General features: G+C 45.8%; 1 protein-coding gene across 31 annotated transcripts in view; it reads left to right on the top strand.

Moving 5' to 3' along the window:
• The window catches only part of TCF7L2 (transcription factor 7 like 2), a 213,183-nt gene that overhangs the window by 174,429 nt on the left and 19,954 nt on the right, over window positions 1-18,800 (top strand). For 25 of the 31 annotated variants that reach the window (XM_064373872.1, XM_064373859.1, XM_064373860.1 and 22 more), the window contains 3 exons: window positions 13,508-13,640; window positions 16,242-16,344; window positions 18,349-18,435. In XM_064373872.1, coding sequence (XP_064229942.1) covers window positions 13,508-13,640; window positions 16,242-16,344; window positions 18,349-18,435 — 323 coding nt within the window. The remainder of the gene's footprint in view (window positions 1-13,507; window positions 13,641-16,241; window positions 16,345-18,348; window positions 18,436-18,800) is intronic. The other 6 variants (XM_064373871.1, XM_064373857.1, XM_064373870.1 and 3 more) reach the window with 1 other exon arrangement.

Genomic DNA, 18,800 nt, shown 5'->3' with positions numbered 1-18,800 from the left:
TCAGCTTGTGACTATAAAAACATGCTTTATTATTATTTTTTAACTTGGAAGTGAATATGGAGGGGGTTTTGGTGTTCTTTTCCGCCCACTAAGATAAAGTCACCAATGCTCCACCCTCCTCGCTCCCCTCCTCCTCATCCCCAAATATTTTCGTAAAGAATCAGCATTTTGCTGCTTTTCGTCTATCTAGTCCTCCAAGACCCATTTCCCCTTCCTCCCTTCTAGAGCCTCTTTATTTAAAACAAAACAAAACTTTGCTGATGCTGCAGACACGGGACCGTGGGATGTAAATGAGCAGTTCCTCCCGCCTCCTTACTTCATTGCTCCTGCACTTGATTGTAATTTCATGCTAAAAGGAAAGGGAGCATTCGTTTTTGTTTTTTTGTTGTTGTTTTGGGGAAGTGTTTTTTTGTTGTTGCTATCGTTTTTTTTTAAACCCCACAGAACTTTGCAGCACTCGACCACCTTTTGATTTTTTTTTATGGGAATGTTCTAAGTGTGGTGTACTTGTGACAAACGGGGGACACCCTGGGGATGAATTTAGGAACAGCATGACGGGACGGCAAATATCCGGAAAGAGTTTCTTAGGAGCAGTGTTTAGTTAGAAGAAATTCAAGAAATTTCCCTTTACTTTTTAAAGAGGAAGGGGGTCTTTCTAGCATGAGTTAGCTTAGTTTGCTGATTCCTTTTTTTCTCTTCATTTTTCGGTCTTTTGAGAAAGCTAGAAAATAAATTCCTAGTCAAAGTTGCCCATCCTGTTTGCCGCACTTTATAAGTTATTGTTGCTGAATGATTGGGAACTGTCCATCAGTGGCAGAGAACTTGCAGTTTACTTAAGAAATTGCATGTGTGACAAAAGCAGCTGCCAGGAGTGTGGTGGTCCGCGTGAATAGAGGGAGGGAAGGCAATTAGGGGGCTGTGTGGTTGCAGCTTTTTACTTGTCAAAGTGGAGGCTCATTGCTTTTGTTACCGCCATGTAAAGGGAAATGGCAGGGTTTTGTTTTGGTATTAAGGGCCTTAAAGATTGCTGCCTGACACTTACACAGGAAGGCCAGATAAGTCCAGAAAGAGAGGCCACGGAGCAGTATTTTAAAAAAGAAGAAAAGAAGAAAATGAAGAATTCCCACTTTTTTGTTATCTTTAAGCCCTCCCAGCCCTTGTTTTTGTTTATTTTTTGGGGGGCGGTGGGGCGCGGTGAGGGTGATTAACTTGTTCCACGTATTAACAGATTGTTTTCATGATGTAGGTCTTTAAACAATCTTGTGGGTTTGGGGATAAACAGATGGGCAATCAGTTCAGTAAATTAAAAACATCTCTACGTGAGGTGTCCTGCAGCCAGAAGTAACCAAATCTTTGCCACTGGTCTTGCTTCAAGCCACACCAAGTCCAGGATCCCATGTGGCAGCAGGGGTGTTTTCTTACCTGTATGCAAATCGGAATTGTGTATTTGCTTTTGAAGAGGGGGAAATGACTTACCACTTGGGGTGGGAAAAGACCAGAGAAGCATTCTGGATGAGTTTTGTCCCCTGCAACTTTTTCTGCCTGTAATCCCTCCTTGAGCAGCCACCCTCCCACACTCCCCTCCTTCATGTAAAAGAGGATGATTTCTGGCCTGTGATGTCTGAGTGTCTCAACTCAAGTTAAGTTAAACCCACACAAATGTACCCGACCCTGGATCCCATAAGAGCCCCAGGAAAAGTAAGTCGGGTTTGTGGGATTCAGCTCTAGCCTTCGCATCCCTCTGCCGTTTCCCTTCCTTCTCTCTCTCTCTTTCTCTCTCTTCCTGGGGAAAGCTCACAAAACTCAACAGTCAAAAAAGTGAGTTAGCATTCGGACTGCTGGAATACCAGTGAGCCCGGGAAGCTTCCTTGCTTCTGCTTCCAGAGAGGTCAGTTGAAAATCTTTCAGGCACAGTCTGTTAGTCTGGAAGGAAGAGAGGGTGTATACGGGGCAGGCAAGGCCCTGCAAAGTGTCACTTCCGTGTTACTGTGACAAGAAAATATCCTTTCCTCCTCCCTCCCCTCTCCCATCGCAGCCCTCTCCCTAAGAAATTTGTTTTGAGGGATTTGACAATCTTGCAGATAAAGTGCCTGCCTACTGCACTCGGTTGATCATTTTCCCTCATGGCTGACCGTAATTTCTTTGCTACTCTTAGCGGCAGCTCTGTCCCTGCTGCCCAAGGTAACGGGTGAGGGAGGGGACTTTGCTGAGGTGCCCTGAGCTGGCTGGGGAACATGGACCTTCCCGCTTCCTTCACGGATTCTGTAGTGGCAAAGATTAGAAAGTAGAGGGAGTTTTAAAATTTTTTAAAAAAAATTAAATCTGCAACCAGCTGAACTCTAGATTATTAGTGGGTTTTTTGTTTTTTATTTTTAAGATTTTTTTTTAGGGGTGTGTGTGCAGGGGGAAGGATTAACACAATATTTCTAGGCAATATGAGCGACAACTTTGAGCATTTTGAGCCTACTTGGCCAGGAATCTGGAGCCATTTCGATCTTTTTAGATGCTTTTTTCCAGTTCTTTAAGTGAAAGGTTTAAAGGGAGGGGAAGCTGGGAGGAAAAAGAAAAGTGAGAAAAGCAGAAAGGGAGGAGGAAAAAAAACTGGCCCAGTCCCATCTCGAAGGTACAGAGAAAGTTTTTTTAGAGGTGGAGAGAGGGACAACCCAAGCTGTTATGTACCCTAGGGATACAATCTTAGTGGGAATGGAAGATTTGAGTGGTAAGGGAGGTGCAGTGGCCTCCGGGGTCTCTCTGTTCCAGCAGTTGGGCAGTTGGCACCTCAATTTGAATTGCTGGGTGAGTAGTGGGGTGGGGTGTGTGTGTGTCAGGATGTGTGTGTGTTCGTGTCCATGCCTATGGTCTTGACCATTAAACCTATGCTTTTTTTCTTCTTAATTTAGATCATGGGAAGGAAAAAACAAAACAAGAATAAATGGTCAACTCAAGCTATGCCCTTTCTCTGAGTCCTTTTCACAGCATTTTTTTTCGGGGGGGGGGAAGGGTTAAAAAAAGATGGGGAGGAGAGAAATCTTACTTTCATCACAGTCCTTACAGTTCTATGGTAAGGCAGACCCTGTTCCCCAAGTACCGGTGAGCTGGAATCTGGGAAGGGGTGGTGCGGTTTGGAATTTCTTCTAACAAATAATTTTTTTCTTCACCCACCAGGGTGGGCTCCATCGGAAGAGAGAGAAGGAAAAATGGCATTGCCTCATAGAGGAGCATACTTTAAAAGCTTGAAACAGTTTTGAGCGATAAGACTTTTACCGTAGCAGGGCTTGAGTAAACTGTGTATTTTGATTTCATGTTTAATACTAACTTTCTGTGGCTCCGTCTTTACTTGTCAATCTCCAGATTTAGATGCCGGCCTTTTAGGGCTATGTTCTTGCTTGTGGTGCGTGTGTTTTCTAAACTTAATGTAAAATGTGTTTTGGAAACCCAAGCACAAGAGCCTGATGACAGCTCACTGTGCTGTTAATGATTAGGGAGAAGGCCCTTTCGCAATATGAATTTGGATTCAGGATCCATTATACGCTCTTCAACTGTGGGGTAATATCTTTTGCCACAGACTGTGAGGGCATTCTCTTGAATTTGGAGGCAATTTCTTAATTACTCTTATCATTACTTTTATTATTTGTGGTGTTACCGTATGACCAAACAGATAATCTGTAGTGGTTGATAAGCTCTTCGATCCAATTTTGGGGTGAGAAGAAATGAAACATACCATAGACTTGTGTTTAGATTTTCAACATCATGAATTAAATTCTGTGTGTCATATGAAAACACACAGTCATAGATAGTTCTCTAGCTGAGCATAAAATAGCGATGGATGTAAATCTTGGTTTCCCTTTCTAGTTGTGTGTGCAACTTTCCAGTTCAATCTAGGATCATGTAAACTGTCAGGAATGATGGGGAAGAGAGTACAGGCTGGTGTTGTAAATGTGTACGTTGCGTTACTGCAGATATCACACCTGGTACAGTCTCCCATCTTGAGGTTCTAGACCCTAGTTTACTCAAATTACCTGCGTTACTTAATCGTGGTGCTGTTGGCTTTGGTGAGAGTAAACCACTATTCTTGATGTCTTACGAGAAGGGACTTCCTTTGAAAACGTAAATTCCTGACTCCAGTGATAACAGACATTATGATCTCTGTATTGTCACAACAGGCTGCTGCGTCGGCATTTTCTAGAAGCAGCAGAGCCTGCAACCTTGTATTCTTAGGGAAACCTCCCCTTTGTGGTTTGAGGTTGTTGGGGACCTGGCTGAGCTGTGTAATCGAATTCTTTCCTTCTGCAGTATTTTGGAATGTGATGATATCCTGACATGCCCTCCAGATTACATACTTCTGCACACATTTGAGGATTTTTGAAAAAACTCAACTTTGCCTGGGTCACTCCCTCGTTACCTTAAACTTGCAACATGTCAGCTGGAGATCAGAGGGAGCAGCAGTTGTGTTTGCCCTCCTCGTCCCATGATGATTCTGTGTCATTTTCACACGTGTTCTTTATTCCGGCTGTAGATGCCTGTTACAGGATGCCCATGTTTGGGATACAAACAGGGCAGGATACCACAGAACAATGCAGTTCTGCCTTTGTGTTCGTCTTCCTTTCCGTCTATCTTTGCTGAATCCTAGGGTTTGGGCGTTTGCGTTTTTTGAGCCACATGAATGGAAGCGATCATTCTTCCTCTTGGCTTACCTGCTCTTTTCTAGGGAGAAAATTTACCTGATCGGCATAGGAAACAGATGCTTCTCGAGCTTTTCTCAGACTCCGTGGTGTAGACATGATTTTCAAATACAGACTGAGATTTGAAAGTTAGGTTCAGGGTAGATAAGAAATACAAAAGACCTTTTTAGGCAGCTGTTCCTTGTAAATAAACTAGAAAGTTGGTGTCAGATTTTGTTCACGACTTCTTTCTTTAATTCCTCAGGATGTAATAACAATTATCCTCTTAACATTTATTCTAAATCAAAATTGGTGATTTCCTTTCCATGATATTTAGGAATCCCTAGAATTGGGATTGTTGTGTTTGGTGGGGAGGGGGTGGTCTGGAAATCATGATATTATTTGTTAAAAGTTGTTTTGAATTTGAGCTATTGGATTTCTTCATGTGGGATAGGTTCGATTTATTTCTGGCTCAGTTTTGAAGATCCGCTCTCCTAGAAACAGCTGAACTCTCTTACCCGTTTCCCAAACGTTCTCTGCAAACTCGGACACTTAACAAGATTGATTATGCTAACGCTAATCATTTAATACCCAAGTAGTAGAGAAATATTTGGCGGGAGGGTGGAGGTTGCAAATTCCTGGGAAATTACTTAGGGGTGAAGTGACTGGTTCTTCATCCCTGAGACCTGGTGGAGGATTAGGACACAGGGTCCCATTGTGCCTGTCGCACCCCCTCACTGACCCCCAGGTTGAGAATTTCGTGAGGCTGCGGAGAGGGAGGAAAAGGCAGGCAGGAAGAAAACCCTGGAAACTCCCTGGTCAGGGGCGAGCCTGGACCGGGTGGGTTAAGGCTTAAGCTTGCAAGTGTTGTGAAGGTTAGTTGGGGGAGGCACAATGGGATGTTTTCTTTTTATTGGAAAATAAATGAGAATGAGTGGAAATAAATTATGTTTAATGCACTTAACTGGAAGTAATTGTTCAAGAGCCTGTGAAAGCACAGCTCTGCTGGGTCGGGCCTTGGCTGTGGTTTTCACAAAGCCAAGCAGCTGGTGCACATCTTTATTTTCCAGGTTCGAATGTTCCTCTGTTCCTCCATCCCAACACCTCCAGCCCACCCACCACCTCTCACCCCTCGGTCCTTCCATCCTCCTCTTGAGGGTTGAGAAAAGGTCTTTGAGAAGAGCTGAACTTGGTCCTCTAGATCCTTCATGTTTAGCACCGCTCTGTCTGGTGTGTTACCAGCTGGGTGGTTATAATATAGACAGGGCCACCCCAGAAAAGGCCAAGGACTTGAAATGATCGAGTTAGTTCTAGGTATGTGCTTGTGTGTGCAAGAATTTGGGTGAAAACGGACTGCACTTTTCTCCTCTCCCTGCTTGCTCTGTTCAGTCATTTCCCAGCGAGAATTTTAATGCCTGTGTGAATCCATGAGAAACTATGAGTCGGCAAAATTTCGCAGACGGCAGGGAGAATCGTCTCTCTTTCTCCTCTTGCTGTCTAAATGGATTTGATTCCAGATTGAGAGAAAGAGAGAGAGAGAGAGAGAAATAAAAGCTAGCCATTGATAATTTACAAAACAAATAAGCAGCACCCTTCCTGGGAGGCGCTCAGGGGTTGGAGATGCTCTAACTCTGCAGCCTGTGGGGTGGGTTCTGCAGCCGCCGCCCGAGGATGCAGCCTGTGTGCTGCAGCTGGCAGGGTGGGCATTTCTTCTCTGCATCTCACAAGCAGATCTCTTTTCTCTTGCCACCTTGTTCCTTCAAGTAAAACTCCAACCCTGTGAAACCTTCTGTCTTTTATTTATTATTCCCAACAGGCAGTGCTGTAGCTATCAATAGAAGTCTTGTCCAGGGAAACAATGCCCCATTAGCTGGGAGCAAGGCCTTAGACAGAAAGGAGCAACATTCAACTCAGAAAGGACGCTGGCCACGGCGCTGGGTGGGTCCTGGCTAGCTGCAAGGGGAGAGGGGCACGGGCCACGGTAAAATGCTCTGCGGAAGCCCACCCATTTGGGGCCACGGGAGGAAGTTGTGCCTGCTGTTTTTATTCTGTGTAAATATAAGAGATTTGCAGGATGCAAAAGCAGGTGTCGGCCTGCTGGGTTGGGATGGGACTGTCCGTACAGGCCTGGGAGAGGTTGCACTGGCTGTGTCTCCTGTGGCCATCCCAGCAGTGGAAATAGTTGCTGACTGCTGGGGTCATAGGTTGCTGGGGAAGGGAGGGTTCTCTTGGCTGTTCACCACCCTCATAGGCTGGAAAAACAGGACTAGTTGAGTTGCCAAAGGGTGGCTGATGGATAAGAAACAGTCCTTCCTTCCTTGTGTCCCCAACCTGTCCTCTTTCCCAACTTGCCACAGCTTCAGTGATGTGAAACTTTTATTAATGTTTTACTGGTTGCCATTGGCCTCGCTGCAGCCACAGTAAATGACACCTGGAAAAATGCATAGAGATGGATTAACAACCCATTTTTAAATGTAAACCTGGAGTAGATGGTGTCCCTTCCTAATGCCAATTTCAGCCCTTGGGAGGGCTGGTAAGTGAAGACCCCAGAGACCTTCCATGCCCAACCTGAGGAAGGGGAAAAGACTGACGAATACTCCTCTGTTTCTTGAGTTTTATTGTGTGGAGCTCCTAAAGGTACTTTCTGGCCCCATTTTCCTTCTGTAGAAAGAGACAGCAATAGGGGCGTATCGAAGAGGAGGGCCGAGAGAGAGACACCAGGGCCAGCAATGGCTCTATTTGTTTTCAGTGTCTGTTGATTAATAGGTTGCGGAGGTGAATGGCAAGCTTTCATTACCCCTAGGTTGCCCACAGTTATAAGAGGCCTGTGAGGTCGGGGTGAGAGGGGGACTAGCCGAGGGGATCTGAGAAGTGCCTAAATCAGTCTTTTACTTGCCAAGTTCCAAATGAAGAGCAGTGTCTGGATGGGTGTGTGGGCGCTTGGCGATGAGGGTGGCACGGCCAAGTTGCAGAGTGCTATGCTTAAGGGTTCTTGAAAGGTCAAAGGTCGGCCGTAGGGGCGGGGGGGCCCCCCTTTCCCATTCCCCTCCTCCACTGTAGTTCGATGAATACGATGAATACTTTGGGTGGAAGGGCTTTGTGTGCCTTGAGGGCTGTTAAAGGACCTTTTCTTTATAATTTAACTATTCAATGCTCAAAACCGGTGGAAGCTAAGGAACCAGACAGAGGAAAGCTTGGCTTTGAGAATTAGCGATGTCTTCAGGTAGAAAGCATAAAGCCCTGAATGACTGGAAGTCAGATGAGGATTTTGGTTCCTTTTAAATAGATATTGTTTACTTCATTTAATGGGTTCAGTTTTTTAGTGGGCTTTTTCTTTAGTTTTTCTTGTCAGCCCAGAACTGACCACATGAAGTGTTTTTATCATCTGAATCTGCTAGGCCCAGATACCGCGTTTGTACTTGAGAAGCAGAAACTTCCCCTTAAATGCCTTTACCTCTCCATCCCCAGTCCTCGTCCCATAATCAGCCAAATGCTGTAAAAAAAAATCCCTGCTAAAAATACTCAGTGCCCTGTGGCAAGGGTATGCCTGGCTAAGGCAGGGAACCCTGAGCTGCTCCTGATTTGGGGTTTGGGGGCACTATTTGCTGAAAATGGTCTAGGATGCCGTGATTGGTAGGTGGGAGTTTGAGGACAGATCCCACCGAGAGTCCTGAAGCAGCTATATCCAATTGGAAGGTCGGCCCAGACTGATCTCATTGGGCGCATCGCACTAGATGAACACAGCAATTAATCCCATCCCGTAATGCCAGTTTCTGCAGACATAAGAGCTGCAAAGCTTAGAAACATCACTCTCCCAAGGCATGTAACCTGGAAAAAAAAAGTCTTCACCTACTGTGTGGAACTGATAACAAATACCGACTACTTCATAGGCTCGTTGTGAGGCTTTCCTAGAATAAAGCATGTCATGTGCTCGGCACAGAGGCACACAGACACAGACCCCAAGGCCACCCGGAACTGAGCTGATGTGGATGGTAGTGCTTCAGGGGGAGAAGCGGGTCAATCCCCATCCCACCCTCATTTCGTCTACAAAAGGTGCTCAAAGCTGATGGTGGTGGTGTGACTTGGCAGTTGTGGTATAACTACGTGAGTTATTTTTATGTGAGTGTTTGCTGTTTTTGTGGCTCAGAGAGTCAGTTTTCACCACATTTTCAAAGAGTTCAACACAGCAACGCAGGTTCGTCAAACAGCTCTCCTTGACCATTGCTCCCATGACCTCGAACATGGGTTCGCTGTCACTGGCTATAATGATTTTGTATCCCAATGTGGTTTTGAAGACGTATTTAGGTAAAATAGTTCCCCAAAAGGCACCTGGCCTTATGTTGAGCTGTTTCCCTTGCACATTGGGCTCTGTTTCTAAAGAGATGTAAGAGGGCGGGAATCAGTACTGCAGGCTGTTGAGCCCACCAGCACCCCCAGCATGGATTGTGGCTGCTAATTGAATTGCCATGAATGCACTTCTGGAAGCTTGTCTATGTTGCAACCAAGTTACTTCTCATATCTGAATTTTCTTAGGGTGGTGGGGTTTTGAACACAATTCTTAAAGACCTCTTTAGAGAGGCGGGAGGTGTTGAAAGAGGAGAATGTCTAAGGGACCATCTTTCTATTTGGATTCTTTTGTGTTTTGTTTATGTCACCTCTTACTTAAAGGCCTTTGCCCTGACCTGGAAGGGACTGTGGTAGGTCATCTCTAGCTGCCTTTTTTTTTTTTAAACTTTCAGCTCCTCTGTGTCTCATTTATTGGCATAATACAGTGATGACTTTTCTCAAAGTAATATTAAAATATATGGATTAATTAAATACCACATGTTGAAGAAGGATGTGTGCCTAAAGAGAGTGCCACTAATCATCTAGAACAATCTTGCCCCACAAATGAGCATCCTTACCTTTGAAATCAGGAGCGGAATCCGTGGCTGTGTGTTCCCCCTGTGAATTCAGTCAGAGGAGGCTAGAGGGATAGTGAACAGCATCATCGTTAGTATTCATCGGATTGCATTTTTCAAAGCATCTTTGTATTGTATGTTTAGCTTGTGCCTGTCGCTGCACTAAATACTTTACGTGCAGGTTTATTGAGTTTTCACAACCCTACAGGGTAGACACGATTCTCATCCAGAGTTGACAGAGACAGAAAGGGAGTCTTGAGAAGAGGTCACACAGCCAGGCTGGTGAGGAAGAATTATAACCCTGGTCTTCCTTGAATTCAGTTCTTGAATCACTGTGTACAATGCCAGTTGTCCCTAAAACCCTTTTAAAGGCACAGTTGTAATTGAGATAGGGTCTGCAAGGGTGTTGCATTGGATGGACCAGAGGGACCACCAGCCTCTGTTCTGTGATTCTAAGTAGACTACATTTAAAGAGCACTGCCGTTTACATGAAACGAATCTGTGATTGACTCTTCTTTCTCTTCTAATGCTTCCAGTTGCAATTTGGTAGTTCTTATGCAATTGAGGAGAATGTGCTCACCATTCCACCGGCTGGGCACTTTGGGGGACACACAGTTCTAGAAGACATAGTCCTCGTCCCTAAGGAACTTAGGTATAGTGGAACAAGGAAGGGTACACACACAGCCCCAGCAATGGGCACCATGTGGTGTAGGAAGAAAGGGCTCTGGGGTCTGAGGCTGGAGAGACATAGGCATTGGCAAGAAGAAAATCCTCCCATCCTAAGAGGATTCCAGGTGGAGGCAGGTTGGATGGAGTGGCAATTACTTCCGGTTTTGGCAGGCATGACCGCAGAGTTCCCATCTCTTGCAAGAGAACCCATGAACTTGAGAGGAAGTTCGGTTCTTTCATAGGGACCTGCCTGGCATGCAGTTGAGATTGGAAAGGAGTAGGGCTAGTCCTAGTACAGGTCCCATTTTTTTCCCCTAAAAGCCAGGCAGCACCGAAAACTTCCGGTTTCCTACCCCCACCCACCCCACCCCCATGATATAGTTTTGACTGAACAGGAAAAAACTAGTTGGCTAGGCTTAGGTGTGCAAAAGCGTACAGAGAGAGGTGTTGGTAGCCAGAACACAGGGCTCTACCTTCTGTTGAAATCGCCCTCATATGTATATCTAAGAAGATGGAGACTTAATTCTTAAATCTCACACTCCACTGATGCCCAAATGCTGTCTTCCTCTTTTGTTGTAAAGTAGAGCAAGAGGGTTTTCCCTACATCTCCTATTTGTCCTGCTTAGAAGATAGCTGTGGGATTTGTGCTTCTTACCTGAAGACACAGATCATGTCTTCTGGACAGCTTCTCCCTGATAATAAAACAATAATAAACCACTGTAATAGATAATAAATCACAAACTTATCATGTGCTAGGTTCTGTGCTAAGTCTTTTTCTGGGTCCCTAAGAACTAGGACTTGATTCGTGATCAGAACTCATGTCTCTTTACCTCTGTGCTTGCCTGTACACATGTGGTCCTCATGGCTGAACACAAGAACCACCCACAACACCCAGCAGCAGGTGGGTCCCAAGATGCCTGGGTCCTGAGCCCAGACCCAGTGTGAATGAATCAGGCCCTCCTGAGAGATTTCTTAGGATTGGGGGATCTGAATTAATGAGAAGCATCCTGAGAGATGCGTGACTCTGGGCTGACTGCTATTTCTGATGCCCACCACTAGCCCTTTCTCCTCCCATGAGGATGCACCCCCTTGCTGCTTCTCATTGATGATGTGGTCCTGTTCCCACGGCACTTGACCAGTCCTTCCACCCCTGAGTGGTCATCTTCCCTTCTCTGGGCTATGTGTGGTTCTCCCCACTGGCTCTGGTGTTTTTTCCACACTCACTTGAAACTGTCTGGAGCTGGTCTCCTTTCTTTCATGTCACTGGGTATGTATCTTTCCAACCAAAGAGAAGACTTCCAGAAGGCAGCAACACTCATTTTCTTTGCCTCCTAACGGTCTTCACTTTGTCAGTGTCTGTCTCTTTCTCTCCCTTCCTCTTTTTCTTTTTTCCCTCTCCACCTCAGCACACAGTGGGAGCTTACTTGTTCCTTATTCTTAAGTTGTCCTGAGCAAATGTTCCCCTTAAGGAATCCTCCGTGCCTGAACATGAGCTGCCAGCTCTGGCCGTGGGGCAGCAGCCCTTCACCCTGGCCACGGCCTGCCCAGCTCTTCATGGCTGCCCTTTCTAAGGAAGTATTGCTGGTTTCCAAAGCTCCCTCTGCTTTGGTGGCTTTTAACTTACTTGCTTTGATTGCAACATGGTAGCTTATAACACAAAGCTCCTATAAGCAACCTGCTATCCCTTTTCTCCAAGAGTCCAGTTATACATAGGAATCAGTAAACCAGGCTGTTGGAAGCATTGACTTCTTTTTCTGTAGTGTTTTTCTGGAGCATCTAGAGAGAAGGCCTTGTTTTTCTTTCCACAAATACCCACGAAAAAGTTAAAAGCACTTTTAAAAAGATGTTTTCCCCTCAATCACCTGTGGTATGAAATGCTGTTCCTATATTACATTCCTTCCTCACCCATTTAAAAAAAAAAAAAAAAAGACAAGAAGAGAAACAGTAAGGAGAAGTAACTGCTGAGTGATCCCTGAACTCAACAGGCGCTAGTGGGCAGCACTCGAACCTTCCTTCTTTTCTTTTAATGCAATTCCTTTTCCTTGATGTTAATGCAAGTTGTGCCTTCCTAAAAGTAATAAAAGGAAATGAAGACACGTTCTGAAATGAAACTTGACTCTAATCCATTCATCATCTAATACTTGCCTCTTTATCTTCGCTGGTACCTAATCTGGTTAAATGTCCCTGTTGTAGGATTTTAGTGAAAATCCTCTATGGGGAATAGGGTTTTTTGCAATTGGATTACTCTCAGTAAATGGCCCAGTAGTTCGCTTGTTTCAGCTTAATTTTTTCTTTGTGATCTTGCTGGGCTAAGTTATAGCACAGCATAGTGGAGGGGGGAGGGGTGGACTGAGCGTGAGGTGGGGGAGAGAGGAGAATAATTTGGGAAAGGCTGGGCATGGCCACTAGAAACATTTTCAAAATGCTTTTCTTCCCCCCGCCCCACCGCCTGCTTCTCTCCACTGACCCACCCTTCCCAAACACAAAAATGCCTGTACTTTGTTTTCTAGAACTGCCCATTTCTAAAATGCATACCTTTTATTAGCTCAATTCATCATCATCCAGTTAATGTATTAGCGTTCCCAGATGACTTTCTAATGAAATTCCTAATGAATCAGGGCTGCTGTAATCTGCATAAAATATGCAGGTGCTTGCCAGGCAGTTTAGAGCTTTCTGGTAAAGTTCACACTCCCACCCTAACCAGGAGTGGGGCTTTGCATCCATGCTGTCTGTGAAGGATTGTAGCATGCCTGCTGTTTCTAAGGGCAGATAGGGGGTAGGAGCTGTGGGAGGTGGCTAAGGGGGCTGGCTGGGTGGGATTTGGGCCCTGCCGGGTTTCTTGTAAGTGGTGGTTTTCCTAGATGGTCCCCTGTGTAGCCTGCCTGCCTCCTGGAGGTGGGGCCTTAAGGTATGAGTTCCCCCCCAACATGCAGAAACGCGGTAGGCCTGGTAGATTAAAGTCCCCACTTCCGACTCACCTGCCGATGGGAAAAGTGCAGACTCTTGGGCTCCATGATAGGGTAGGGATGGAGAAGGTATTTTAAAAGCCAGGCTCAGTGGGGAAGTAAAAACTAAAGCGGATCCACCCAGAGAGCTGTCTTACAACTATCTATTATTTTCATGTGGACTTGGGGGAGTTGGGGACGGGCAGAGTTGAGTGCATCTACAAAATCCTGGTGGGAGGCTGTGGTCAGGGGACCCCACGGGCCCAGTGCTCTGAAGCCTTGGCTGCTGGAACCGGCTTGATGGTGTCTTTCTGTGTTCTCCTCCCCACAGTCGAACAAAGTGCCGGTGGTGCAGCACCCTCACCATGTCCACCCCCTCACGCCTCTTATCACGTACAGCAATGAACACTTCACGCCGGGAAACCCACCTCCACACTTACCAGCTGACGTAGACCCCAAAACAGGTAGGCTGTGGGCTTGGGTGCCGAGGCACAGCGCTGGTCCTGGGGTTCCGGAGGACCTGTTGCCTCCACAGGAAGCCCGGGGGCGGGGCACTATGGGACTGGGTGGGAACAGTGGTGGTGGGGGGCTCCTGTTGCTTTTCTGGGTGTTGAAAAGGAAGCTCTTTGGGGTGGTCCAGGCCTGGTGCGGGAGTGGTTTTCCACTCCCGTTGGAGAAGTCCATTTGCAGTGTTAAAGATCTCTCTACGGTTTCCAGTACCCTGAAGGGGCTGTCTTGGGAACTCAGCTATGAGTCCTCAGTACGTTGTTCGAGGAATGGCTTTTGAGTCTAAGGGCCTCAGACAGACTTGCATGCAGGAATCATATTGAAGGCATTTCATGGGTTCCTCCTCAGCTTCCTGGGAAGATGGGATAGCATGGCTTCCCGAGCCTTGCCTCCCTTGGTGGCTAAGACCCTCCAGTCACTTGACCATGACTTGCTGGTACAGCCTCAAAAAGCTTTGTCGCTGGATTCTGCATTTTCTCTGCTAACTTATTTAGGTTCTTTGTTCCCTACAATATTCCAGGTATTGTTGAGCCCATTTTCCAGATGTGAATACTGAAGCCCAGGCAGGTTTCTTCATTTCTTCATAGAACAACCAATGGGTGTCGGGGAGAAGTTGCCACAATTTTCAACATCCCCCTCCCCCCACTTGTTTTTTTGAGACAGAGTCTTGCTCTGTTGCCCAGGCTGGAGTACAGTGGCATGATTTCGGCTCCGTGCAACCTCTGCCTCCTGGGTTCAAGTGATTCTCCTACCTGAGCCTCCCAAGTAGCTGGGACTACAGGCATGTGCCACCATGCCCGGCTGATTTTTGTATTTTTAGTAGAGACAGTGTTTTGCCGTGTTGGCCAGGCTGGTCTCGAACTCCTGACCTCGAGTGATCTGCCCACCTTGGCCTCCCAAAGTGCTAGGATTACAGGCATGGGCCACCATGCCCAGCCTAATGTCTCCTTTCTATCCCACTTGTTCATTGACTGAGCTTTTTTCTTAAAGGGGAGAGGGAGAGAAGGTGGGGTACTTGTAGCCTTCCTCCAACAAGATCGAAATCAGGCAGGCAGCCCCAGCTCCTGGTGGGGTATCCTCAGGAGAACAGGTAAGGTTAGCACATGTCTTTCAGGCTACTCAGTGTGTTGGTTGGGGTTCTCCTTTTCAGCTCAGCAATTGTAAGGATGGGTTTAAAGTGGGATGTTAAAGGGGATTGGAGGCTGGGTTAGGTAGGCTGCCTGGTTCGGCGGCCTTCACTGCCCCTGAAGGAAGCCACACATGAGCTGGGTTTTACTGGTCTCTGAGCCCCTTTGTGCTAGTGCAGGACTGAGCCTGGCGCTTGGATGCCTGGCGACCTCCTCCAGCCGGCCCCAGGCTCCGCCAGTGAATGGCAGCATCAACGTCTCATTTAAATAATGGTAGTACAGGGAATAGCTTTTAAATGGTTATCGTAAAACATATGATTAACGTCTGTGGACTGTTTACTTTTCCTCTGCGAACATTCTTTCAAGTGTGGAAATGGCTCGGTGTAGGGTCCAAGCCCAGCTAATCTGTTTGGTTTTTGTAATAGAGAGAAAGCAATGTCTGCATGAAAATGTCACCCAGGGAGACTTAATTTACAGATTAAAAGCTTCCTGAATGAATTTTTTAAAAAATGAAGTAGTTTTCATCCACGAACATGCAGCCCATTCCCTCCAATACTCTGTCTTAATTCTGTGGTATTGTGCTTTTCGCTTTCCACTTCAACTGCATCGATCAGTTCCTCTCTGTCAGAATCGACTGCAGGGTGTGCTCCTGTGGAACTGGCAAGTGTGCGGTGGCGCATACTTGGAGTATCCACTCGTGTGTGCCTTGTGAGGCTCTTAGCCCCTGTGACACACAAGGTGCCCATTCAGCAGGTGGGCTTAATTCCCACAGGTGACTCTGTCCTCTAGCGGATGAAGTTCCAGAATGGAGTACACAGGCCTCTGACACCTCCTTGTCTGTTCAGCTCTGATTCTACCTTGGATAAGATGCCACGTGGCATTTGATCAGTTTCTCCAGCTCATCCAAATGGAGGTGGAGACATTTTAGAGGAGTTACCCTTTTTGAAAAAAAAGGCAAGGGTAGTAACCTTTTGAATATCACAGCTCAAAAAGTGTGTTAGAAATCAGAAGAGCAGCTGTCATGCAGGTAAGGCATTAAACTCCCCAGGGCCAAGGGCCAGTGTTGTAAGAGCAATGGGAATTACCATTGCTTCATTACCCACCAGGTTCTGAGCCTTTGTGATGCTGTTTCTTTTAAACTTGAAGCAGTCACACCAGTCACACGGGACAGAAATACCCAAGATGGTGTATTCAGAGTCTCCCCAGTAGAACAGTCCATTTAGAAGAAGATAAATTACTTTTTCAAACTGAGGCTGAGGGAAAATGAGACGAAACCTACCCACAACTTTTAGGACCTACAATCACGAGTGAACCTTGTGCTAGGATTCCAGAAAAGATGCATCTCTTTCTCCTTTCCCTGTTCCCGTGCCCTGATGGTTGCTCTTTCCTTCTCTCCCTCCTTTGTACCTAAAATGCTACTTCTTCCCTCAGGAATCCCACGGCCTCCGCACCCTCCAGATATATCCCCGTATTACCCGCTATCACCTGGCACCGTAGGACAAATCCCCCATCCGCTAGGATGGTTAGTACCACAGTAAGGAGTTCCATTTTTTAATTTCCTTTTTGTTTCTTACATGGGCATGCTTATTATTTATTCTGTGTGCGTGTGCGTGCGCGCTCGTGTGTGTGTGTGTGTGTGTGTGTGTGTTAGAAGGCGGATTGGGGAAGGGGCCGTGGGAGGGCATAGGAAGGGTGTGACCCAGGTGTCCTATGGGAATACAGGCAGATCCATAGCCATTCAGGTGGATTATGTAGGAAAAGGGTTATTGGTCCTTAGCATTCCGAGACCGTGGTCCCTAAAGGCTCTGTGGACAGAGGTGCCCTCGAGTTCCTTTGGGAATTGCAGAAGACTCCTGGGACTTCCACCCAGTGCAGTTGATCGTGACCCTTCCGCTGGTGGCTGCCCAAACTGTGATCGGGTCATTGGGTTGAGGCTGTCGAGTCCTCCCTTTTAGATGTTGCATATTTGGGGGCACAGAAGTGAGAACAAGAACTACTTTGTTTTGAAGTCCAGGGTTGGGATTAGGGCATGTTCTAATACAATTCCAGGAGCCCCCCACCTCATCGTGAACATGACTCCCAAGGTTGATAGCAACAGTGGAAAATTTTGTCTGTGGAGAAGCTCCATGGGACTGAATCAGCATCTCTCTCATGTTGAATGTTTTTGCATGTTGGATGTTTTACCTAACTGTGAATGGTGGGAATGGGGCAACTGGAACCCTTCCTGTACCATGTGAGGCCTTCATAAGCATCAATCCTAGTTGCTGGCAGTGCCCAGATTATTTGACTGTCTTTTGCAGCTTAAAAAACCATTTTAAATTCAGAGTAGAAAGGCCTTTGATGCATTAGCATACTGTGGCGGGTTGTATGTCTGTGTTTTTGCATGAGCATGTGTATAATATGTGTTTTGTGATTGTATGTTTCTGTGGATATATTTCTCCATGTTTATTAGTAATCTGTACTCTGAACAACACAGGGCAATACATTGAATGCTAAAAGGAATAAATCCTGGTAAAACTCAGGTTTGAGTCTTGGGGAAGACGGGCTTTCAAAGCCTTAAGGAAGATAAAATTTTGGAGTGGCTCACCCCGCAGTTCTATCCGTATTTCTCTAGTTAGATAGAGTCTATGCTGTTTGTTGTTTGTTTTTTTTTTTTAAACAACAACAACAACAGATTGCATTATGTAGTAGCTATACCAAATACCAACCCTGGGTGTAGTTTCTGTTTGTCTCTTCTTATTTTTATTTGGAGGGTACACATGAACATGAGCTTGTGACCCATTTCTTCTAAATAGATGGGGCCAACCCTCAAATGGGTCTCAGTGATCATTTGCCCCATTCAGCTGATGGGGAGATATTTGAAGGCTAGATAAAAAAGAATAGCCAACTCAGACAACCCTCTGTCAGAAAAAGTTGTGTCTTTCATGAGGATGCTATTTTGCATGTTGCTGTATTTTTTAATTATTGTAATGAGGTGTGATTGTCTATTGGTTACCCACAATTCTTCTTGGGGACGCTCCCCCCGGTAACTCTTGTCAACACTTGTTAATTTGACAAAAGGCTACAAATTAAGCTCTGTTAATTTAATGTTTTCTCACCGAGATCTAAATACCGAAAGAGGCCCAAAGCGCAACTGAAGTCCTTTGATTCACTGTACTTTATTTTGGTATAAATTTACATTCATTATTGTTTTCCTTTGGATGTGTAGCCCTCAATTAGTGTGATGGCTCCATTAAAGCAAGCGAGACTTCGCCTTTAATTATTACAACAAAACACCTAGTTTCAGCTTGGGGAGAGGGTCTCTATTGACATAAGCAGAGGTTATAAAATTTAATTAGCCATTCCTATCAGATTTATGGCATTCAAATTGTTCTGTGTTTCTTCCCTTTGATCCTTCCTGTACAATCCCCAAGATTTTTGTTCTGATCAAATGAGAATAAAGCTTACTGTGCAGAGAGAACTTTTCCCTTTTCTTCTTTTTCTTGTCCCCACCCCCACCCTTGTTTCAAGTCTCTTACTTTGTACCCCTTCTTTGTAGGCAAGGTCAACCAGTGTACCCAATCACGACAGGAGGATTCAGACACCCCTACCCCACAGCTCTGACCGTCAATGCTTCCATGTCCAGGTAAGTTCCAAGAATCAGGGCCTTCATCCAAAGCCATAGGGGACTTCTCAGGAAGTTCTCTAGATGGCCACCAGGCCACCCAGGGACCATGGCTATGTATAGTTCTGTTAGTGTAAAGCCAATGTGGCATTAGGCTGTACTCCCAGAAAATCCCGAAAAATTTCCCTGAAATTCCAAGGTAAGTGATGTCTTTCTGGGTAAAATTTTGAGCCACATAGTTGAACAATGTATTTTAAAGAATTAAAAAGGCCAGGAAGAAATAGGACAGAAGCTATTCAAAATGCCATTTCTCTGTTGTCCTGTCTCGCCTTCCTGGCAAGAAAGGTAGTGGTGAAGATAGTTTTATTATTATACCATGAAGAGTT

This window comes from Aotus nancymaae, unplaced genomic scaffold (genome assembly GCF_030222135.1).
Source record: "Aotus nancymaae isolate 86718 unplaced genomic scaffold, 86718_ANA_hifiasm-v0.15.2.pri h1tg000010l, whole genome shotgun sequence".
Lineage (NCBI taxonomy): Eukaryota > Metazoa > Chordata > Mammalia > Primates > Aotidae > Aotus > Aotus nancymaae.
Note: the sequence above shows the minus strand (reverse complement) of the source record. Positions and strands in the feature narration are given on the sequence as shown.